This window comes from Electrona antarctica (assembly GCF_951216825.1).
Source record: "Electrona antarctica genome assembly, chromosome: 17".
NCBI lineage: Eukaryota > Metazoa > Chordata > Actinopteri > Myctophiformes > Myctophidae > Electrona > Electrona antarctica.
Window position 1 is genome coordinate 15,060,309 of NC_136798.1, and position 24,775 is coordinate 15,085,083.

The 24,775-nt window shown below is 41.6% G+C and overlaps 2 protein-coding genes across 3 annotated transcripts in view; one reads left to right on the forward strand and one right to left on the reverse strand.

The window, feature by feature from the left end:
* zpax1 (zona pellucida protein AX 1) overlaps positions 1-24,775 on the forward strand; it is a 190,801-nt gene that overhangs the window by 99,540 nt on the left and 66,486 nt on the right. The gene's annotated exons all lie outside the window — the stretch shown is intronic.
* On the reverse strand, positions 10,131-23,980 carry mideasa (mitotic deacetylase associated SANT domain protein a). 2 transcript variants are annotated; one of them, XM_079526902.1, is made up of 13 exons: positions 23,462-23,980; positions 21,214-22,960; positions 18,777-18,938; positions 18,025-18,343; positions 17,751-17,817; positions 17,105-17,247; positions 16,681-16,784; positions 16,512-16,587; positions 15,448-15,524; positions 14,369-14,512; positions 13,803-13,925; positions 11,679-11,848; positions 10,131-11,257 (listed from the first exon to the last, which is right to left on the reverse strand). In XM_079526902.1, the coding sequence occupies exons 2-13, from the start codon at positions 22,699-22,701 to the stop codon at positions 10,984-10,986; spliced, it is 3,147 nt and encodes a 1,048-aa protein (XP_079383028.1). In that variant the 5' UTR covers positions 22,702-22,960; positions 23,462-23,980; the 3' UTR covers positions 10,131-10,983. The 2 variants fall into 2 exon arrangements, with proteins under 2 accessions (XP_079383028.1, XP_079383027.1); XM_079526901.1 differs by having other exon boundaries at positions 15,436-15,524.

A 24,775-nucleotide genomic window follows, 5' to 3' on the forward strand; every position in this document is an offset into this window, starting at 1 on the left:
TACAATTATAACTCAATGGCTCGAGCGAGCGGAAGTTTAGCCTAGCCATGACGTCATGGCTGACACACATGACGTCATGAACGTCCGTCCACCTCCATGAAAGTACTGCAGTTCCACATTTCGCCAGTAGGTAGTGGCAGCTTCAACGTTGGATAGCCTTACTGGGGGCTTGGTAAATGCTCATGTAAAGAGAGTGCAAAGGAAAGGGGAGGGTGCCAACACAAAAAAGCGGTACATCCTATTGGTTCACCGATAGGATGCAGATCTAGGTGATGATCCATTCTTCTCCACTCCATGTATGGTTATCCCAAGCCCCCAGTAAGGCTATCCAACGTTGAAGATGCCACTACCTACTGGCGAAATGTGGAATTGCAGCACTTAATGGAAGTGGACGGACGTTCATGACGTCACGTGAAAAGCCCGGACCTCAAAATTGAGGTCCGGGGCTAGACTAGGCTAAACTTCTGCTCACTCGAGCCATTGAGTTATAATTATACTTCCGGAAGTCTTCGGGGTGCTTCAAAACGCCACTGAGCAACTTCCACTGAAATGAATAGCGGGGGGCGGGGCTAACGCTCCAGATCGGTCTCGGTCTTTATATACTCTATGGGTTATCCAGGCTTAGATGAGGTCAGTGTCGTGATCTTCATATATGGAGATGACCATATATGGTGCCGTGATGTGTCACCATGACCATATATGGAGGTGTGATGTCACGAGGCGTGACCATATATGGAGGTGTGATTTCACGAGGCGTGACCATATATGGAGGCGTGGGGTGACTAACTAACTGACGGACGGGAGATGCACGTATAAAATGCACTTTTTGGCCAGAAAGGTTTTATTTGTTTACCGGAAGGAAACATCTTGTCAATGGGATTTTCTCTTGGCAATATATGTAGAGGGCACAGTGGAGTAACTAAAAGTATTTTTTTAGTATATAAAGTATAATATGGCCAAAAAGTGCATTTTATACGTGTGGTGGGGGGCTCAGTGTTAGATGATGTAGTGGAAAAGTGGAAAGTGGAAAGGGGTGTATGTCCCAATTGACTGCTGTGCCTACGAGTGTTTTCAATTGGATATGAGCAGAAGCCAGAATGAACACTGTGACAAATCCAGCCACTGAGTATGATTAATATGGTACTATGTTATATTTCAGTCCTATCCATAAATCATAGCTGAGGGAAAGTGAATGGACCAAATAACTTCAGTGTGACAAGTTATGCGGGTAGGATGAAATTACACGCCCATGGCTATGCGTGTTAAATAATAATCTTAAAACGGAAGCACTTCTACTTTAACCTTTCCTCAAACAACCTCCAAAACTAATTTTCTGTATCATCAAAGTTTGTCACACATTGACACCTGCCACATGATTAATGCTGTTGCTGTGTGTTCTTGAATTGTTTGGCATTAATACTCCGATGATGCCTCTGGGGGTAAAACATCAGCTGTTCCTTATCGGCGGGAGTCTTCCTGTTTTGCAGACTGTTATGACACAGCAAGCCCTTGAGATTCTTTAACCAGATGATGTTACAGGGCGTCAGTGTCACTTACAAGCAGTGGTGTAAGTACAATTACTTCAGTACTGTCCTTAAGTACAATTTTGAGGAATTTGTACCAGTACTTTTACTTCAACTCCACTACATCTCAGAGGCACATTTTGTGCTTTTACTCCACTACAATGATTTCAAAACTTTAGTTACTAGTTACTTTGTAGATTTTGATTATTATTACAAAAGATGCATTAACCACTTCAGCCCTATATATTTCGGCCATTTGAAAATAGCCGATCTACAAGCTTACAATCTGTCGCAATGTGACAGATTTTGAGCTTGTAGATCTGCCATTTTAAAAAGATTCGTAGCCTATGCATTTGAAAACTTGAAATGGGACATTCTGCTAATGAGTACTTTTACTTTTCCTACTTTAAGTACATTTTGAAGCCAATACTTTTGTACTTTTTGAATTCCGGACTTTCTACACTGAGTATTTCTACACTGCAGTACTGATACTTTTACTTACGTAAAATATGTGAGTACTTTTCCCACCACTGGTCACTTGCTTTTTGTTTATATTGAAATGCAAATGTAAAAGAAAAGTTGGGAGGATAAATCATTGGCGTTATTTTGACAGAAACTGTGTTCTGGCCTGGGTATTCAAATGAATATTCTAACAAATGTATTTAATTAACATCTTGTCAAAATATTTCATCCATCTAATTGTACTTTCTCATAAAGATTGGCTTTGGCGTCTTGCCACGCTGAAGTGCAGCACAACAGCATCTCTGTGTGATCCACAGTGACAGTGTGTTTACATGAAAACGTAAACAGACAAACTGAAGAATCTGGAACCGCTATTGGTTTGTCTAAAAAGTAATAATACACATGAAGGCAAAATGCAAGTGGGCGCTGTCGGGCAGAAATCTTGTCCAAAAGTGTTATTTTTCAGGAAATAGAAGAAAAAAACCTGTGTTTCAATGGATCCAATGTAGTATTTAGTCACAAGCTCTTGTCAATTATTTTCATTAGTTTGATATGAATAATACCAAAATAACAGACACCACTTTCAAAATGGCAAAAAATACCAGATCAACAAGCCCCGAACACGTTACATTGTAACACATTGTGAGCTTGTAGATAAGCTATTTTTGCTACTTTTGTGTGATACTGTAGTATGACAAAGTAGGGCATTCATTTACAAAAATGTAAAAAGCTAAAATATGGAGATACAAGGTTTCTGTCCGACAGCAAGTGTAACCGCAAGGCAGAGAGGGACATAACAACTCACTGTAGTGTGCAGTCATTAAGTCACAATAACCAGACCAGTCTGATACAGCAGATAAAATGGTCCCTGTGATCTAATGAACAACAAAGAAAAGACTCTTTATATGGTAACATCTTCATTTCTGGAAATTAAAGTGGCAGGTCAAACATGGGAGCAGTTACGTTACAGTTAAGGGATATTTACTCTTCTTTGCATTTTGTCGAAATAGATCGAATTGATAGAATGTTGAGTAGAATGAATAGAATGTTGAGTAGAATGAATAGAATGTTGAGTAGAATGAATAGAATGTTGAGTATGTGGAATAGAATGTTGAGTAGTTGAGTGTCTAGAGTTGAGGTATAATCACTATAATGCACTAGTGTGATGACAAGTAATCTGTAAACATCTTATGCTGGCCAGCTGCATGGCAAAGTGCGGTCACTTTGACAGAGGAATGTGCATAGAGCCAGGCACTTTGGCCACAATTGTGTTAGTTCCGTCTTTTTCCACTCTATGCTTTACCAAACAAACTCATTCTGAACAGTGAAGCAGTCTCGATCCAATTTTAAACGGTTTGGACATATTACTCAATAACACTGGACTTGGCAGTCTTCTCTCCTGTCTAGTGAGATATTTCTTTGGATTGAATACAGTGCATTTTAGGATACAGTCCCCAAATTTGAACGGGGAGATGTTTAGAAAGTCGTGAGCTTAGAAAAATAATTCTGGGGTTCATTACATGCTTTTCAACACATTAATTAGTTTATCTATGGCTAGTTACTTCACCTGTACACTATTGTTTGCTATTTGGATCTGTGTCTGTCGGTCCTAAAAATATATATATCTTGAAAACTACTACTTTTTTTTAACTTTAACTTTAAAGCTATTAAAACTATTAATAATCATGGATGCAGCGGCGACCAGGCCCCGGGCGCTCTGCCTGAGGTCCCATGCCACTTGCCTCTGGAGTCTTATTTTGAAGACTGGAGTTCAGTATTTTGTCACTTTGTTATCTTCGATTAGACCCTCGCCATCATGGATTTTTTTACAGCAATAAGTTACCATATTTGGACAAGAGGGTGGAGCTGGTCATAAAAACATGCTGTGCATTTATGCTGATTGCCATGCTAGCAAATTGGCAATCACAACATAGCCACGCCCTAAAGCATACCTACTTCATCATCTATTTTACTCTAAATATAACCATCATTTATAATGTTGTACTGAAGAAGACTTGAAACTAGTGATTGAGAACATAAACTAATCAGGGAAATGTTCACTGAGGTAATAAATCAAGTCAGAAGTATTCATTTTCTCACAGAAGTCAATGCAATAACTCTTCTTTTTGCAACCAGTGGAGTCAGTCACCCCTGCTGGCCATTAGAGAGAAATCAAGTTTAAGTCACTTCTGCATTGGCTTCATTTTTCGCACCAGGACCTTCCAGACAGGGTTTTCCCCTTCTGCTACTCCGATGTTCCTTGTCACCGCACCTCATTTCCATGCTCAATCAATCATGCCCAGCCATTCCTGCATATCTCCAACGTACTGCTTTATTTTGCCTGATAAATTATTTGTATTGAACCTAGCTCTGCCTCTGGTCATCTGCATTGGGTCCTCTCCCCTGACACATAGTGTCACATCCATCACACCTGGGTGCACCAGCACTGCTTAATCATGGCCTGCTGGGTACATAGTGTGTTGAAATGGGCGGGCAGGTGACGCAGGGCGAAACAGCAGGGACAGTGAATCATGGACATAAATCAGGGCATCCCAGCCGCTACATCACCTCTCCTCTGAGAGGAGAAGGCTGTATGCTGATGGCTTTATGATGGATGACTGATTCACAATCCATCAGACCTGGAGATGAATCATTGCAAGGTGGACCAGGACTTTGCTCCGGCTAAAAATGTTGGCTCAGGGATTTCAGTAAAGCATTGTGTCGCAGATGAAGCTGTTGCAGCGGGGATCTATACTGGTGTTTTATGTATCCTCTGTGAGTTTAGATGGGTCTCTGTTTTGCCTTGGGCAGTGGCGGAGTACATTTACTCAAGTAAAGTAACATTCTTGGGTATTTTTTACTCTAATGTAGTATTTTCAATGTTCTTTTACTTCTACTCCACTACATATACATATGAGAGTGGAATATTGTACTTTTACTCCACTGCAATTATTTGAAAACTTCAGATAATAGTTAGTAGTTAGTACTTTTGATTATTATTATTACAAAATAAATGAACCACTTCAGCCTATACTAATAGCAGATCTACAAAACGTGTATGTTTTTGAGTGATGCAACCAATCCCTTACAGAGCTATGTGTGTGGGTGGGTGGCTGGCTGGGTGGGTGCGTCTGAGCACGAAAACAGCATGGTTGTTTTTCACCACCTGTGCGCAACATAACACACACACAAACACACACGAACATATTAACTGTATATATGGTGATTTCGGGTGTGACAGTACAGTAGTACAGTACAGTACAGTAGAGGGACGGGCCGGCACCCTGGGTGCGTTCCTGTGGGTCTGGAACTTCCGCCCCACATTGTAACTGTATCTATCAGCAAGAAACCACCTTACTCCAAAATGTTCATTTTTCAGGAAATGCATAAAACCTTATATTTTTTTAACAATGCAATACTGTCTCATCAAAGTTGATATTGTGACTTTATATATTTTCAATTACTTGCACAAGAGGAGGAGCAGTGGTGGAGTTAGCTGCTATATATATATATAATATAAATGTTTAACTGGTATTTTATTTTATCTTTCCCATTTACAACTGAACCCTGTTTTGATAGAATGTCCCTGTTACAGAATGTCTGAATGTCTTTCTTAAAGACTTGGTATAAAATGTCTTTGTTAAAGCAATGACTCAGGAAATATACTGTACAAAAGAAATTGCTCTCTTCTGGGCAGGAGTCAGGAAATGAGAATTGAATTGGGGGCACTTAGAGTGAGTGCATTTGGCAGTGGCCCAAATAATGAGGTCTAAATTACAGTCACCAATGCTATTTAATCATCTCAGTCACGGACAGGCCTATAATGTAAAATATAAGCAAGCTAGCTCAGTGAGCTGCTTAGACTAATTATTTTTCAGATCAGTCAAAGTCAACATGATAGAAATTTATTTTAATTAATTAAAGGAGTGACTTTATATTGGCGAGGAAGAGGAGAAAATAGGTTCAGTGCCCTGTTATTGTTTGTGGCAATTTCAATCCATCTATTTAATCAATTTTGTCTTGGTTAACATTTCTAGTCCGATTAAGTTTCCATTTTCTTGCCCTACACACCTCACGGTTACATTATATGATTAAAGTGTCAAGTTCACCTCTCTCACCAGGAACATCACATTACACCACTTAACTTCCAGAAACAATGTGTTACTTAACCCGCAGGATGTGCAAACAACATATTTGTGGGGAGGGTGGTTATGCAGCCTACTTGGCTGAGTTCAGAGCAGTAAAGCCTAACTTATACTTCACCGTACTTAATGGTGGCAGTCAGAAAATAATGGGTTTTGTTTTGGTGAGCATTCCACTTTTCCAGACAGCAGGTTATATAGGCTGCACTCCACGCATTCTGCACGGAAACACATAAGCCATTATACATCTCACTCCAGTGCCAGGCAAGATGACAAGCCTGTCCCCCACGACGGCACTCGGTCGTATTTCTTACATATCACAGCTGAGCTAACGTTACATCGCACATGAGATGAATGTGGAAAAATACCCTTCAGTCAGGGGGCCATTTGCATAACCGTGTGTGAGAGTTATGCTGCTGATGTCGGCTAAAATACTGATAGATGGGTTTGATTCCCCAGAGTGAGTTAGTGTGTAAGGAAGGATAGAGGCACAGTGGCAAGCAAGAGCTAATACAGCCCAGGGTTCCTTGTGTAACTGTGCAACAACCACATTGCAAGGTGCTTCATACTGGATGAGATGTGAATGTGGATTACAGCCAAAGAGCCAATCAAAGTGAGGAGAGGGGAGTCAGGTCAAGAGGTCAGCTGTTAGATTGCATCCCTCAAGGCCATTGACTCCTGGTTTGAAATTGAACTGAGTGATTTTTCAATTATATGGATATAGCCATTATAACAAATTATTCTGGTTTAGCCTCAAGGACAGTTGAATGTATGCATTATATTATAGATAAGTTGTGCACTGAATACACACCATTTAGTGAATATATTATATATATTCACTAAATGTCATGTATTCATTGCACAACAGTGTGTGTGAAAATAATACACAGACACATCTATGTTTGTGTATATTGTATGGTCTTTAACGGTGCCCCTACAACAAGCATGACATTGACATTTCCTCTCACAGGTCACATGAAGAAAACAATCTACTTTTTATGGTTGACCCTGTCAAGGATATAGGTGTCCAAACATAAATAACACATGCTTCCACTTTAGTTTTGACCTCAGTCATGCTGAAGAAGAACCACTGATTCTCACATTTGTCTTCCAGACATTTAGTGACATTGATCCACCGGTGTGCCCACGTCCCCATCTCTAAGTCTCTGGACCATACTGTCTGCATCATCTTCATCCCTAGCCCATCTCACAGCCTCCATAACTGGGGTTCTTAATGGTGCTATATTAGCAGCCTAGTACTCTACTACTCACAGATGACATTTGATCCTCACTCAAGCTTCATTGCCTCATCACTACCCATAGGGGAATAGGACCAGTGCTCCAGTTCTGAATCCCTCAGAGTGGGACAATGTGCAAAAAGAAGGCACGTTGATGCTTTTTACAGCGTAGCTCTGTAGGAGACTAACCGTCTAAAAGAGGGTCTGTCTGTGTATCTGTATCTGGGGGTAATCTGGCAATCCACTGGACCGAACAGTGCCAGATTTCAGCCTACCTGTGCTATTATTTTAAAGATGGAGTGCCACAATTTTTGTATTTTTCACGTGTCTATGAGGTGACCGTACTTCATTAGACACCCTGGAGTCGTTTTTATGTGCAATGGTGTATTAACTTTGTATTTTCCTGGAGGCTGAACCCTTGACAGTCAAACGGGCCAATGAAATAAACAGTAATATAGTGACATCACACTATCAGCCCCTCCCCTAACCCCTCCCCCTTTATCATACAACTACAGCTGTGGGTGCGGCTTCAGTTCAGGTGGATCACCACCCACCAGGCAAACCAGGCATACTTAATGAACTGGTGGACGTGCCCACATAAAAACAACATTTTAACAAATACTGTACACTTTTTTGAAAAAATTATACCTCCTTATATAACAATAAGACCTGATGATCATGTTTTAGGTGGAAATAAATCACGGCACTCCATTTAACATATTTTACACATTTTGAACAATGTAACTTTCATTTCATAAGGGAAGTCGATCTCATCGGGCTGAAACCTTGCCCAAATGTGGATTGATTGATTGAATACTTAATTACTAGACAGAAATGCAAACAGTACGGGTACAGCCATACACTTAGGCTAAAAGAATAACACGAATACGTCCTGAGGACTTGTTTCCATTGCGGTCCTGTGTATTCAATTCAATGTATCCAATTCATAGTGACATTTAGTCACTGGAATTATGCGTCATAGATAGTGTCATAGACACTGATGTCATACTGATGTTACAGAATACACAGGAAGTCTAGATCCCCACTGGAGCCATGCTACTCCCAAGGGGATCCTAAGATTTGTTTTCCACTAAAAAATAACTGATTGATTGTGATTGGGTTCTCTGTTGCATCACAGAACTCTGCTGTGTGTGTTTGTAAATACAGCAAGTGCATACATTTGTACTGAGTCATCATGGAAGGGAAATCACTTCAATTCCATCACCCTTTGAAAGAACTTGCATGCCAGGATAGCATTATTTTACCATCTCCAAGCCATACAAAAAAGCAGCTACTGCTTTAAACTAGCTAGTTCTCTATAGTTAGCACATGTTCAACTTGAAATGTTCTGCATATCTGTAACTGTGTTTTATGATTGAGGCAAAAGTTATTATTGAAGTATGAATTATGACTTGTTATTGTTGTGCCGTAAGCACTTTGAATTACATGCATGTATAAAAGGTGCAATACAAATAAAGTTTGTATTATTATTATTATACAGAGCCATGGCAGAAGAATAGGCCTAAAGAAAAAACATGCTGTGCTCTGCCAGCATGGGCAGAAAGACTTGCATTGCCAGTCGCATCAGTGCTGTGTGGTGAAAACTTTGCTTATCTGAAATGACAGCTTTTCAGGATTAATAACCACGTTTTGTTTGGAATTAATTCCTCCATGAGGTCATAGAATCACCGTTACTAGAACTGCATAATCACTTTCAACCTGGCAGTTATTTTGGGCATGCATTTATAAGCACACAAAAAATAAACTAAACAAGCAAAAACGAGGGATAAAATAGAAATTGTGAACTATTTTCTCCATTTGTGTTGCAGCGAAGTATATAAGCTTAAGTAGTTAACCAAGTAGCCTATAAATTATATAATGTATATAATTAATAAATAAGTTGCACTTGTTCTTTCACTGAAATACGCTCACTGACCTCTAAAGATGTCCCCCATGTTGCGTCAATAATGACGTTTATGATGGATTTTTGAACCCTATTAAGGCACCTCAAAAATTGTGCAACTCAGTATTGCGTCCTCCTAGTACTTTTGTTCACCTTTTCGTGACCAGCCCAGTCAAAACGGCCCACGTTTTTAAATTTAGAGTAGTTATGGTGTCCAAGCCTCTCCCTCCTCTGTCCTTCCAGTTCAGCTATTCAGGAAAGGTAATTATTGCTGTCACAGTCCGACTTATGGGGTGATGAGTGTGAGATGGAGCCTGGGGCACTCTGTTCTCTTCAGGGCCAGGGCGTACAGTATGCCTCATCTCTCATCTCTTAAGTGCAGCATGCAGGCTGCCCACCACTGCCCATTACTGAGCAGGCTTTTAAAGGCCTGGGTTATGTCACCAATAATCAGGGCCATATATCACCACACCCTCCAATCTGAAGATGTGGTGGTGGGGGGGGGGGGGGGGGTGTTCAGCAGAAAAGGCCTGTTCCTTAATTGTATTTAAAATAAGTGAAAATAGAAAATAGGCCACCCAGAGTAGATTATCGGATGTAGTCATGTCGATACAGATCTATGCCAACACACCATTTGACTGATGGCTGTGTGTGTGTACACTACACGCATATCTACACAGATATGTGTATATATGTATAGGCAAAAGCAATGGAATGGTGAAGTAAAATACAGCCTATAAATTATACATCACCATTAAGTGAAATTCCCTGAAACACTTTGAACCACTACCCGGGCACCACCTACTGGCAAAAGTCATGAACTGCTTACATTTTCAAACAAATTATGATTTACACTCAAGAGAACAGCTGGACTTTTTAATACTCTTCCAAGTCACAATAGACAAAAAAAAGATTGTATACGACCGAAATCATTGCAATTGCAGTATAATATAAATATATGAAATGTCATATATACTTTTCTTTTTATACACAATAAATTCATTGTAAAGGTCCCTCAAATGAAAAACAAACATGCAACTGACCTAAAGATTAAATGACAATCCGTAAATAATATCAATATCATAATATAATTTTCTTTAGAAAAGTAAACAATTTAAATGTGTTGTTATACAATCTCCATTTTAAAAAGGCTGTTGGTATAAAGTTGAAAGACTGCTTTGATCGAGACATGATATTGCAAAACAGACACCCTCTGATTATAGATACTTACAGATTATATACAGAATATCAAAGAACCATCAAAGTGTATCCATACAGTGAAAAAGTATATTATTTCGATGTTCAATTAAATAAGCAATACAAAAAAATGCCAAAAATAGCAAACAGTAGCATACATACAGTAGATGTGCATTTACAAAATATAAATATATATATTTTTTGTTGTTGTAAAAGCTAAAACATACAAATCTGTCTAAAAATCTGGAGTGTGATTCCCTGGCAGACGTAAGAAAAGCAGACAGGGACCCGCAGACACACCTGTCACATGACACCAGCCTGGTGACAAAGCGTGAACTATTAACTGGAAGACGCAAGAAGCTGAAAAATGAGATTCCACTTTTTAGTGCCGATTCTCGTGGTCATTCTGTTGTACGGAGGAGGGCGGGACGACATCTCTCATCTCACTCTCCAATTCAGTATCTCCACCCCCCCTACCCCCATCCTTTATCCCCCCCAGACAGCTTCTGTTTATTTTCTCAGTGCCAGTCCTCATCATTTTCATCTTCCTCCTCTGAGGATTCGTCCTGGCTACTGCCTTCCGCCGCCTCCGTCACTCCGTTTCCATTACCGCCGTTCCCATCGGCCCCTATGGCTGCCTCCTTCAGTTTCCTGGCCCGAGCCGCGGCTGCGGCTGCCTCCGCGGCCACCGCAAGCTCCTCCTGCTCTTTCTGGCGCAGCGCTGCGGCCTTCTTCTCTTGTTCAGCGTGGCTCTTCATGTGGGCGCTGCGGCTCTTCACTTTGTAGAACACCCTAGAGTTTGGGGGATGAATTACAGTACACAGATTAATAAAAAGGAACATTCAATCCACATTATATTTTTTTATTATACCATTTGTTATTTGTATAGCATTTGTTCTTGAAATTATGAATTAAAAGGAAGGCATATTCACAATTTAAAAAAAACTGGTGAATCCAGTGCTGCCTGTATTTAAAAAAAAGTTACTTCACAGTTCACACATGTAAACAGTAAAGTTTAAATTTGAAACTTTAAAAATAAGACCTTTTTTATTAAAAAGGTCCACTTTTACACCTTCAGGATTAATTTAATTTATTACTTTACTGTGTATATAATGTAATCAGATACATCAGTCTATTTATTATTAATTTAATTATTACATTTAATTCATTATGCTGCTCTAACAAAGTCACCAATGCTTAAAAACACACAAACCTGCTACACTTCTTGCATGGAAACACTCCCTCAGGGTTCTGTGAGGGCTTCGGTGGGGCTTTGATCTTCTTTCCTGCAGATTCGGGACGAGGCTTACGAGGTGCCGAGAGGGCCGTTGACTCCTTATTTGCAGAACTCTTCTGTTCTTTCAGCACTGGCGCTGGTCCGGCCTACAGCATCAGACATGTTTCATTTCGGCACACCAACTAGACTAAAAACTTTTAACAGCGTAGCATAGCTTAGCTTTATTTTATCCTCCTCATTTTTATCCCACGATTTTGCAACCCATTTTTCCCCCAATGTCAATTATCTAATGTGATCCTGGGCTCTACACACCCTCCGCCAACCTGGGGAGAGCAACCGACTGACCTCATGCCTCCTTCAATGCATGAGCGTCCAAGCCGGTTCTTTGCACCCGACAGGGGGGAGTTTCCCCGGTTGGACGTAGCACATGGAAGGAACACGTTATTCCTACCAGTTCCTTTCCCCTCCATCAGGCACCCCGGCTGGCCAGGTTAGGCAGTTTAGCGACCAGGATTACTGCATGTTTTTTGTGAGGGTACGTACCCTAGGGGACACGGGGAGAACATGCAAACTCCACACAGAAAGGCCCTTTCGCCAACCAGCTTAGCTTTATTAATGGGGTGCACCTGGTAAAGCACAAACTCAAACTCACTCCTTGCTGCGGCCGTCCTATGCAAATCTGACCCGAAGTCCTCTGCTGCCATGTCCTTCCCCATCTCTCTATCCTTACCTCTCCACTGTCGCTACCAAACAAAGACTTTCAAATTCCCCCCAAAATAACTTTTAAAAACATCATAGCGTTATTACTACCATACCAGACATTAGTCAAAGCAGTTCTTTAGGGAGTTTTAACAGTTCTACTGCAAAATACGCGTTAACCGCTATTTAATCAAATATTCTACGCTGCCGAGATTGTTTTATTACCTTTAGAGCATACGCTGAAGTATTTTGATCATTTGATGAAGGGCTTTTGATCCGCGGAAATCCGGCGAAGAATGGTCCCTCGGCATGTTATGATCATCCACACCAGCGGCCATTACAATGCGGTACAGGATCCGCCTCTATGAGGCATTGTAGTCCAAACAAACCCCCCGTCCACTAACATTGAGCTCAATTTCCCAGAAGCCCTAGCAGCCCAGATGATGACTTGATTTCCGGTTTCGTCATCATAACGCGACGGCCTCGTCATCAGGTCCCGGATAAATGCGCTGTTTTTTTAATTATTTTAAAACAGCGAATTAAACGCATTACGCATTACGTATTACGCGTGGTGGAACCCGTCAAAACTGTTAACCAGTAGATTTCTGACTGAGGTGGTATTTATGGCTCCACGGAAAATCAGCAAATCAATAAAATGGTAAAAAAATTACAAATCACTCACAAATATATAATGCAAGTTATGACAATAACTCCCATTGTGTAACAATACATTTTAGTAGTCTTTTTGGTGATACCTCGGTTGCTCCATTGTCATTACAATTTTGATTGGACATGTTATTTGCTTTAACTTTGTTTGCTGTTGTGAGCAATTTTTTAAATGACTCAATACTTGTGTACGCATTTATCTTATGTTGTCCAACCTACTGTGCTTCTTGAGAATTAATAATTGTATCTACAATTGATTATAGTTGCATAACATGCAACTATATTGCAGCATATTTTATACACGCTACCTTTTCTTGTATTACGGTGCAATATAGCCCTTTCTCAATACAATAGACCCGTGTCTCCCTCTCCCGTGCAGACATTATTCCAACCCAAAATGAAAGTCCTGGCTACGCCATTGGTATGACTTTGCATTATCTGTTGTATTTTGACAGTAAGTAGAGACAGGAAAGGCAGGAGAGCGAGAGGATGACATGGAGCAAAAGGCCTCAGGTTGTATTTGAACACAGGCCAGCTGTAGCAAGGTAAAATAAAATAAACATTATCTGAGAAATACATAGCTGTGAGTGTGTTCGGAATTCTGGTTTTAAAACATGTGCAAGTAATTTACTCATGGCCATTGTGGCCAGATGTCAACTATGAGATACAAATAATTGTCTCCCAGTGTAAATTGGTCCAATAACAAACATTTACCGGTCAAGGTGAAATACTTACATAGTCATGAACCTTTAGTGAATGAGTCACACTGGCCAAGTTGACATCTTGGTTCTGGTCACCTGAATCCTCCTTCTTATCATCTCCCTCCACCTCTCCTTGGGTCAATTTTGATTGAGAACTCTGTGACAGAACATTTTGGAAAACATAAATCTTTATTCAGTAAACAAAATATATGGTCGCAACAAATTCCTTTTGGAAAGGGTAGTAGTAGGTAGTAGCCCTGGGGGTATCCACAGTAGTCGAGGTCTAGAGATTTAGTTACCCACATTTGGGAGAAAATGGGTTGAAATCCAGGTGGTTATACGAATTTAATTAATTGTTTAAATAATTCCCATCTATTGATATTTCAACTTCGTAGTATTTTAAAAGGCTGAGCACCGGCTCATAGTTTTGAAACTAAAATTCACCCGTTTAGTTAAGAGTATTTGATGGTAAAATATACAGACACTTACGGTATGTAGTCACATTTTGGATCAAAATTATAAAGCATAACCACCGTCCACCAGTAATAATAATCAATTGTGGTAACAATTGTGAAGATAAAACCAACAAAACGAATCTACCTTGATATCCACCATTGCCTCTGTGCTCTTCTCCTCAAGTGAATCTGGAGGGCCGTAAGTCAGAGTCCCACTGCGACCGATCTTCAACTGTTTCTTATATGTGTAGTAGAATTCTACACACTGAGCCACAGTCTTGGTCTGCACCTAAGTTTGAATAACAAAACAAAAATTAACACTAGATTTGACTGTATGCTAATGTAGAGTTTTCTTGCTCTTAAAATAATGTTAAGTGCCGTGTTAATAGGAGAATTCCAGACCAACCGTTTTCTTAGCTTGATTGGTACAGGTGAAAAATTACATAACTCCTTCCCGAGCCCACCGCAGCGCCGATGGTGCACTGTGCGCTTAACGCTGAATCGCTTATTTTGATCGCTTGAAATTTATTTTTGTCTTTGTATTCATAATGCCACACAACTCTCCATAGTGTTTTTTGTCCCAACTCCCAAATGGGCTGCCGTTGTGGACGATCTGTTGTTAAACCCATTGCACACACACTCAGAGCTGCGGTGGGCTGGGGATGGAGTTATGATTTTTTTCACCTGTACCACTCGTTCTCGGATAGAACATCAGATTAAAGCACTAACCACACCAAAGGGTCACCATGCAACTCCTTGGGTCAAAACGGATGCAAGGAGTTAACGCTAAAACCATCTCGACCCTTTGGTGTGGTTTGGGCCATTGAATTCCATGTGTTGACTCACTAGGGTCAACGTGGGTCAACGTGCAACAAGACATATCACGCCGCAGGGACAACGCTAAAACAGTCTTGACCCTTTGGTGTGGTTAGGGCTTACGGTAAGAAAACAGCTTGTCCGGAACGCTAAAACAGTCTTGACCCTTTGGTGTGGTTAGGGCTTACGGTAAGAAAACGCTTGTCCGGAACGCTAAAACAGTCTTGACCCTTTGGTGTGGTTAGGGCTTATGGTAAGAAAACAGCTTGTCCGGAATTCTCCTTTAAAGATGCGTTTTATGATCTTGACTTATGACTGCATCTACATTTTACATGAAAACAACAATGCATGGGCAGAAGTATCAGTAAGGTACTTTCAAGTAAGGAATCAGCGTACCAATTTCTGCACCTTAATGAAGTCCTTCCTGTAGGCAGAGATGCCTTTGTTGAAGTAGCGCTTCTCTGATGGAGTCCAACAATCTGAACCTGAGTGTAAATCAGACACAAACTTCTGTGTCAGCATGCATAAGTGCGGGAACTATAGGGAAGGCCTGGCTGAAGCCCCCTTATTGGCTGGTGGCTGAATAGTATTTGTCCAAGTAATCCAAAAAATGTAGTTGAAACAGATCGAATACAAAGATTTGACCAAGAGGGGCTGCACAGAGGGAAGCCACTCGCATTGCTGCTGCTAACCTCGCATCCATTTACAGCATAGCGCTCATATCCAGCTGCTTACTGAATCCATTAATTTCAGCACACACATTTCGGTATCCATTCTAGACAGGATATACAAACTGCAAAGTGAAATCCTGCCAGTATGCTGGCAAACCAAACTTTTCGACACTGAATGCGATTCAACTCCATAAACAGCTCACGCCTGGAATTACAGCTGACAGGATTGCATGCACAAGCGAGGAGGCCTTTCAAAGAGGTTAAGATATTTGATGAATGTTGTTTATGCCTGTGCCTTCCTGCGTCATCTGCCTTGTCAGAAGAAATCATTCTACTGTTTATATCATAAAACCTGATGATCCAGAAGGGGATGGTTGACACATCTAACTGTAAATCATGTGTAAAGTAATAGTACCATGTGAGACATTTGAGGGGGCGCTAGCCCCTCCTATATCCAGCTTTGAGGGTTTGGGCACTAATCCAGCCAGGTACAGTAAGACATGGCTTTATTAAACACTGTTGCTGTGCAGTTAAAACCAAAAAAATGATTTTTTTGGTTTTGGTTGTTCAGGCTATCATGGGCTTCTTGAGGTATACATTTATTCTACACCTGGCTTTGTTGTAAACAGTGCACCTCATGGAGGTATAAGGGGCACCTGCTGTGTGATGCATGTGGGCAAAAGAAAGAGGGAAAGGGGTCTGGATGACTGGTTACAAGGGTGAATATATAAAGCCACAACATGGCAAATTTACAAACAGTAAATTCATGTTCAACATTTAAAAGTGTTAATTGTCCCTCACCTGAGTAGTGATAATTTGCCAGGTGATGACCTTTGGGGAAGACACGTTCTCCAATCATCAAAAGTCTCAATGTCTCCTAGAAATCAACATGATTCCGTACAGTGAACAAACAGAGTGCCAAAAAGGCTAGTAGTAATTGACCGACTGAACTTTGAGTCAGTATACTCACCAGGATGTCACCCCCACATGTATGCATACAGTGTAGAACCAGCTCCTGATTGGTTCCTCCACCATGGAGCACACTGGAACAAGCCAAGCTCATCATATGCTCCACTACAGTATGTAGAGAAAATAAAGATATTTTTAAGGAATATTAAGTATTAAGTTCAGAAGACAGTTAAAGAGTTCTGTTATACAAACCACCACCGCCTTGTTTTATTCTTTAATTGATTGTCTCAGCTAAAGATAGGACTAAACATTAAACAATAGACAACAGCTCTTAATTATTATTACATAGTATTTGCTGTAATTGGGGCAGACACTCATACCGGTATCTACAAATGATTGAAAATCATTGCTCAATACAATCTCAGATTAGGCCTTTAAGAGAAATAGTAGCACACTAAGTGGTTAATGAAATACAAGACACTCACTGTTCTGCTGGTCTCCGCCCTTGAGATGGGATTCCTCCAAAGGCAACCACACCATGTCGGCCTTGTGCAGGTCAAACTGAGTGGCATCACGCCCCCGCAGCTCTGGAACCTCGGCCTGGTACTGCAGGCCAATGTTGATCCGCCTGGTCGAGTCCAAATCCAAGACAAATATTAAAAAGGATGAAGAGATTTTATTATATTTGATTTGATTCATGAACTAATTCAGGTGCAACATTACAATTTGCAACTCCCAACTCAAAGCACAAAAAAAGAATCACACCCGTGCAACTCCGTGTGGGGGTCCCCGGAACTTCCAGGCCCACAGGAACGCGCCCAGGGTGCCGGCCCGTTTCTGGCGAGCCGCCCTGTGTCCGAAACGGTCGAGAAATGGCAGAGTAAAGGTCCCTGCACGGGTTTTTCTGATTTTTAGCGACGTTTTTCTGTCGGTTTTCCGAAAAACGAGTCCAGTGTGCAACCACCTTTACCGTGTGGGGGTCCCCAGTGGATTATTACATGGTGCAGAATTGCGATCAGATAATGTACAGTAACAAGTCAATGTCTTAATTTTACTCTGTGTATCCAGTCACTTTATGAGTGTCCAGGAGGACATTTTCAACCACAGAAAACAAGTGTGGATAGTACTCACGGTTCAAAACACACAGTGTGTGCATCAGTGATCAAGGGCAGGACTGGAGGTTCGATGTCTGAACTGGCTGAAAAAGACACAAGAACAGAGCCCTTTTAGAGACACTCTCCAAGAACATTTAAGTAATATGCACAATTGCACATGCACCGTAAAATCCTGAGTCTTAATTTAACGTTGAATGCATACAACAGAATGTAAACTCTTAGAATTCAATTAACATTGAGGATTTGACTGCATAGCCATGATATACAAGAAGGGCGACGGTGACACCTACTGGAGCGCAGGAGGCTACGCACAGCAGACTTCGGCGTAGCTGGTGGTGGCAGGCTCTGGTTGCCTGCAGCTATGTTAGACAAGAAGGTGGAGAAGAAGAGTCCTGAGCCTTCACGCACAGGAGACAGGATTGGCGGAGGTGTATAGGGGATGAGGGGATGATCCGGAAGGCGCACCGGAGAGCGCAGGTGGCTCTGGTAGTGAGTGATGTTGGAGTAGACTGAGGGAGCGATGAACGATGATGGTTTTGGCGGAGGGATGAAGAGGGGCTCAGGTCGTGGCCGGCGCTTGAATTTGGACCTTCCATCATCATCCTTGTCCTAGTGCAGAGTAAGAGATGTTTCAAAGAATGTCAAGTAGGCAAATAATCCCCCCCACAAACACAAGCATTTCTGAGGAAGACAAAACTTATCAGACTTAGGGGCAGGAGATAAACTGATTTCCTGGCGACTCTAAATCAACCTTTTAAAAACATGTGTTAGTAGAAAACATTGAAAACATGTCAATAGCCAAATAGATAACAAAAATCACACCCATGTGAAGTGAGGGGCACTCTTATCATCATACATCATCTCATTCTGGCCAATCACAATTTGCGTCCTCAATTCACACAGCCTTCACTTTTCTGCCCTCACTTTTATCTTCAATATATACTTGTTTGTGTTACTTTACACAAACCCGGAAAGCTGGGCATAGGAGGGGCTAGCGCCCTACAAAATGTTCATCTCTTGATCTTGTCCTTATAGAACCAACCTGGCCAATGTTGTCCGAAGAGGGGTTTTTAAGTGAACGGCGACGAGCCACAATGACGGAGGGTTTGTGGTCATGCTGAGCAGGAAGATGCTCACTCTGAGGGCAGGGACCTGGTGGACTCCCATGCACTGGCACAGACACTGGTATAACCAGGGGCTCCTCCTGCACGTACACAGATGTGGACAAAGAAAGGAAGACGAGATTACATGGGTCACTGAGTTGAGAAAGAAAATGGCGATGTACAAAGGAAAATTCAGTAAACATTGTTTATTTAAAATTATATTGAATCAGCACCAGGGCTATTTGACATGTCACTCAGCTGATTTTGGAGTGGATTGAATTATTTATTTATTTTTAAATAAATGTGGGCGGCAACTCAAAATCTCAAACTACACCTTTATTCATAGCGAAAATACAAATAGATGCTTAAAATGTGAGATTGTAGATCTGACATTTATATATTTGAGGGTATGGAATACTACTACTCCTACTGTACCGGTATTTTGAAATGAGGGCACACAAATGACTGATATAGTAATAAATATAATGACTGATAAAGACCGCAAGGTCGAAACGTTAGTCGTTCTGTATACTTAATAAACCTAATAAAAGGCTCTAAATGTCCGTGCTGCTCCAGTGTCCTCTCCTCCTTCAGTAATAAATATAACTTTTAAGACCAGGGCAGTAATTCTATTTTTAAATTCTGCAGTGTAATAGCTTTGTTATAATAAAACGGACTTAACTGTTGCTCTGATTAAAATGACAGTATTAGTATTTCTACCTTGAATGGCTATGGTCATAATTACTGTTCGTTATATTATTCGATTGATTTCAGGTGTCCGTTTCCTAGGGGGATTTTTTTTTAATATCTATATATATATATATATATATATATATATATAGGTTTTTTTATGCTATAAAGCCGTTCTTGCTAAAATAAATGGAGGGGGGAAAAAAAGAGAAACGGAGGTGGAGAGTTGCCTAGTATAACCCTAAATTGAACTAATTGTAAACAAACTATACATTTTAATAAAATAAGCTCAACAGAACTGAAAACTATCATAGGATTTAGCCAAGCTTCAGAGCTTTGATGAAGCAGTCTGTTGGAGATTCAGGATCAGATAGTGACAGTTATCCAAGCTGTGCTTCTGATTTAACCACATGAACGCAAGAGTCCCTATTCTGGGGTGGACATGAGGTGAAAATAGCAGATCTACAAGCTGACAAATTTGACAATGCATTGCGAGACTGTTGTGAGCTTGTAGATCGGCTATTTTCGGCAAAGAGATTTGGTGTAGAATAGAATGAAAAAGGAGCTGACAAATTAAAAAGCAATGGGGGACCCCGGTCAACTATGTGGTTTAAGGTGGTGTTAATTCATACACACCTATTCTGTCACAGATCGAATTGATTCTATAATGGCCATCGTAGTAAACGTTGGGAATTCCGTTTGTGCGTGAGTGTTAGAATTATTATTATGAAACTATATAGATCCATTTAATAATCAATTAATCAGTATACTGTAATGTTATTGCCCAACTAAGTGTGCTACTGGTGACTAAAATACAACAGCTTGGGATTGTGAATACCAGTCTGTTTAGAGCCAGCTGACCAGTGTGGGAGTGAGAGTGTGCAGCCCCTCCCTAGTTCTGCTGAATGACTTGGTAGAGCCTGAGGAATGTGGAGGTGTGCAGACTTGCAGTGGCTTCAACAGTACACCCAGCATGGACGCTCTGCTGTTACTGCACATGAAAAGCCTTATTTTGTCAAGAGTGCTGCATGTTCAAATACAAAAAAAAAACCAAATGGAACATATTTGACTTAATTTGCCTACTTTAGTACTTTGCTCAGTTTGCTGTCTTTATGTCGGTCTTCTCAGTCATAAGTTGAACTATTGTGGAAACATATGCAGCCATTTCTTAAGTTTCTATTGGGTGTGCCACTCTAAACATCAACATAAATCATGAGAGAAACGAGGTTACAAATATCACATTTCTCCCACGAGTAAAATGAGAGCAATATATGCAAAAATGAAGTATCTTCAATAATAGCCGTTTTTCAGGTTATACCAGTATCTATTGCATGCCGTACAGGGGAAACCATGTGTATACACATGAAACAGTGAGACAATAGCAGTTGCAACGTGACAGCTGCAGATAATTAAATGTAGAATTTAAAAATCTATTTAACGGATTTAGGAAAGGGCAAGCAATAGGGAAGTTCTGCATAGAAACCAATCTCTTCCTCTTTGTATAGGAGCATGGCAACTATGTAAATGACATAATCAGCTCCCCATGGCAGTTCACACCTGCTAACTAGCTAACATGGCCATTCCTTTTCAAATAAATTATAGTCAAACTTGGATTGCTATTGCACTGAGTAGGCACATATTAGACAGTGAGCAGTAGTATTAGTGGTATATGATGATTTTGTTAACCTTGGAAGCCTTAGGAAGGGCATTAGGAAGGGTCTCCATTTCTGATGCCTTCTGGGCCAGAGTCTCCAGGTTGACCTCTTTGGATGTGCGCCTCCTCCTGCGGGTGCTCTGGATAACCCCTCCTGTTGTCACTTGGGCCTCTACTCCTCCTAGTCCATTCTGGGAGGACAGGGGCTCCTTTGAGGCCTGAGCCCAAGGGGTGATGTTTGGGGGGCCCAGTGGAGACTGCCCGTCCCTTGAAAGGCGACGCGAGCGCCGGGGGACGACAGCCGGTGCCTCGGAGTGCTCCGGGGGATTTGAAGAGGCCTTCTCTGTGCACAGGTCTGACATGGCTGATGGATCATCAAGTTGGCTCTGTGCTTGATGTTGCTGTGCCGTAGTGCCCACCGACTGAATGTTTTCCTTCTGAGGGCTGGTGTCAGTTGGAGAGGGTTCAGGCGTTTGGTAAGTCGGCATGTTTTGGCTTTGCTGCTGCTTTTGTTGCAGTTGAAGTTGTGTCGTATCTTGTTGCTGCAAGTTTTGCGAGTGCAGTTGTTGCATTTGATGCATTTGTTGCCTCCGTTCCTGTAGCTGTTGCTGGTGGTGATATTGTTGCTGCTGCAGCTGCTGCAGCTGCTGCTGCTGCTGGATTTTATGTTGTTGCATTTGGTGTTGCTGTTGTTGCTGCTGCTGCAAATGCTGCTGCTGTTGTAGTTGATGGTGGTGCTGTTGCTGCAGTTGCTGTTGATGGTGCATTTGGTGTGGCTGCATCTGGTGTAGTAGCTGGTGCTGAGTTTTAGGCTGCTCGTTGTAGCCCAGGTTGGGCATGGCCTTGTTGCTCTGGAACACAGGGTAATACCCAGGAGGGAGCTGCTGTTGTTTAGTGGGCCCAAACGCCAACGGAAACGTTTGCAACATGGACCCAGGCATAGTGTGGGAAGGGGCATGGGGCTGACCCGGGAGGTCAACACCTTTATGACCCTGCTGCTGATAGGCCTGGAGCTGAGCCTGCCGCATTGCAGCTGCAGCATGCTGGTCCCACTCGAGGCCACCCCTCACCGGAGCCTGGCCATGGGCCTGAGGGGCCTCCCTGTAAACCTCCACCGATCCTAGTGGCTGATTTTCTCCCCCCATTTGCAGTACTCCAACATCGTGGCCTCCTTTATGGAATGGCATTTGGCCTCTGATGTTGTTGACCCCACCCATATAGGGGCCGAAGTTCTGCCCCCAGGCTGGTCCAGGGGTTTCCTGAGACCATCCAGGGGCCTGTATGGGTTCCTGGTGCATCCACTTCCCTGCAGCCTGCTGATACTGAACCCGACTTTGGGGCCCTTTCTCTGGATTAAAAACACCAGAGCTGTTACCAGCATCACTGTGACTGGAGTCTAAAGTCTGAGGTCCCGTGTCATAATAAACCTCACCAGAATGCTGCACAGGCTCCTTCATGGCTGAAGTCCTAGGTTTGCCACTCTTGTCTGTGTTAACTTTCTGTTGAGGAGTAAGACTCATAGTACTAATAACAATAACAATAATCTTTGAGTCGCAGCAAACTGTCTTTATCCCAGCAAACAATGCAAAACAGTGTGACTACACTGTCTCTGACTGGTTGACAACTTCTACTCTGCCGTGTTTAATTGTGTGAGCAGAGGTATTTGGGAGGAAATATAAATCCTAAAGGAAAAGTCAGAGGGTGGGGGGCACACACACCCCTCCTTCCACAGTCAGATCCGAGGATTGCTGTTCTTCATCGTTCTCTGATCCTCAGGACCTTGTAAGAGAAAGGAGGTGTTAGAAACCGTTTCATTCCCCTCTCTCTCCAGGGTTTCAAGACTGTCTGACCTCTGTGGCTAATAGGAAATGGCAGCTTACATAAACAAATAACTCAAAAGGAAAGTACAAGTCAGAAGGCATGACGCATCCCTGGCACACAGCAGCGCCCCCACGACAATGTGCACGTTAGACATCTATGATCGAAAATGTAGGCCTACTGTATCATTTTCGGCCGTATACATGCATAGTTAGAGTTGTATTACAGGACGAGTCACAAGCTCTCCACATCTAAGCAGCCAACAAGGCGTGTGCTGCTGTGCAAGGCTGCCATTTGGCACAACAAGAAATACAGGAAACGAGTCGAGGGGGGACTTGTGCATGCGTTCACCAGCGTGATAGCCAGTTATCTGCAATATTTACTATTATTAGGAAGCTTCTAGCTATGAGTAATGTAGTTCGATGAATGCACAATTTTACTTAGCTGTAACTGCCAGTGTACCTTATCAATGTTGCTCAAAGATAACCACGCACGACGAGTTCCAGGGAAGCGCTTAAGTTGCGATCAAAGTCGACTAGTACGTGCACATCCATGTCGAGATGTGCGCAACAAATCATACTTGTGATCGCTGCAACTTTTCCATCGACTTCCAACGTTAGATCACGCTATTATATGGCGCCCACGTGGGCGAGGTTCACATTTCCACGGAAAAAATATCCCAGAGTCGTGACAGATGCAATAGTACAAACTGTGTTTAGAGTTGCAATGGTCCATTCTGTATCTGTAAAGTTGAAAACTTCCAGGAAAACATGTCCACAACTTTCTCTCTCCGTAATAAAACACAGAAACGTCAAATGTGCAAAAACGCGGCCGGTTTGTGTTTTCGCAGATATATATATCGTACAAAACAAACTTCTACGGCGCTACGGATCCTGGTTGGTACATCCAGAGTGCTTAAAACGCTGCAAAACTGCTCAAACACGCAGAACTTTTTGCATCAACGAACGAATGTATTGCATATTCGCCTCACCCAAAAACAGCTCAATTCACATCCTGTTATCCAATCCGATTGTTCGACCACGCCCATCTCCATATCCGTGTGCGTTTGTTTTTCTTTCCATGGTCGCCCGGTAAAACCGCAGGCGGGAGGTCAACTTCAAGCTCTCTAAACCAGTGGTTTCACAAGAACCCGCAAAATAACATGTATTTGGAACACCACCATCGTTTTTTTTTCAAGGTGATAAGATCTACAAGCTCACAACGCACATATGGTGTCTGTGAGCTTGTAGATCGGCTATTTTCAAATAGCCTACATAGGGTTAAAGCTGCACTGCGTAACTTTCCACTCGTACCCATAGATAGATAGAGATAGAGCTATATCATAGACATATAGAGCTATATCATAGCTCTATCTATGGGTAGAAGTGGAAAGTTACGCATGTTTGTTATATTTGGAAATGCTTGGCATTATAGCAATGGTTATATGACTATTTAGAGTAAAAATGGAAGTCCTGTCCTGTGCATTAAAGGTGGTGTGATTGTTACAATATCAATATAACAATAGACTCGAGAACTCCCTACACTACAGGATAACAACAGTTATGATGAAAAAAATGAGCAGACTAAATTGGAACCTGATATAAAATTGAAGCTGATAAATGATCTTTGTGGGGGTTTCTCTCCTGATTGGATAAAAATGGTTTACTGATCTGATTGGGAGATCCCTGTTACTGAACAAACACACAGTTAGCAATTATTATTATCAAAATATAGAGATATTCTTTTTTAACAAATAATAATATCTACCACATAAAA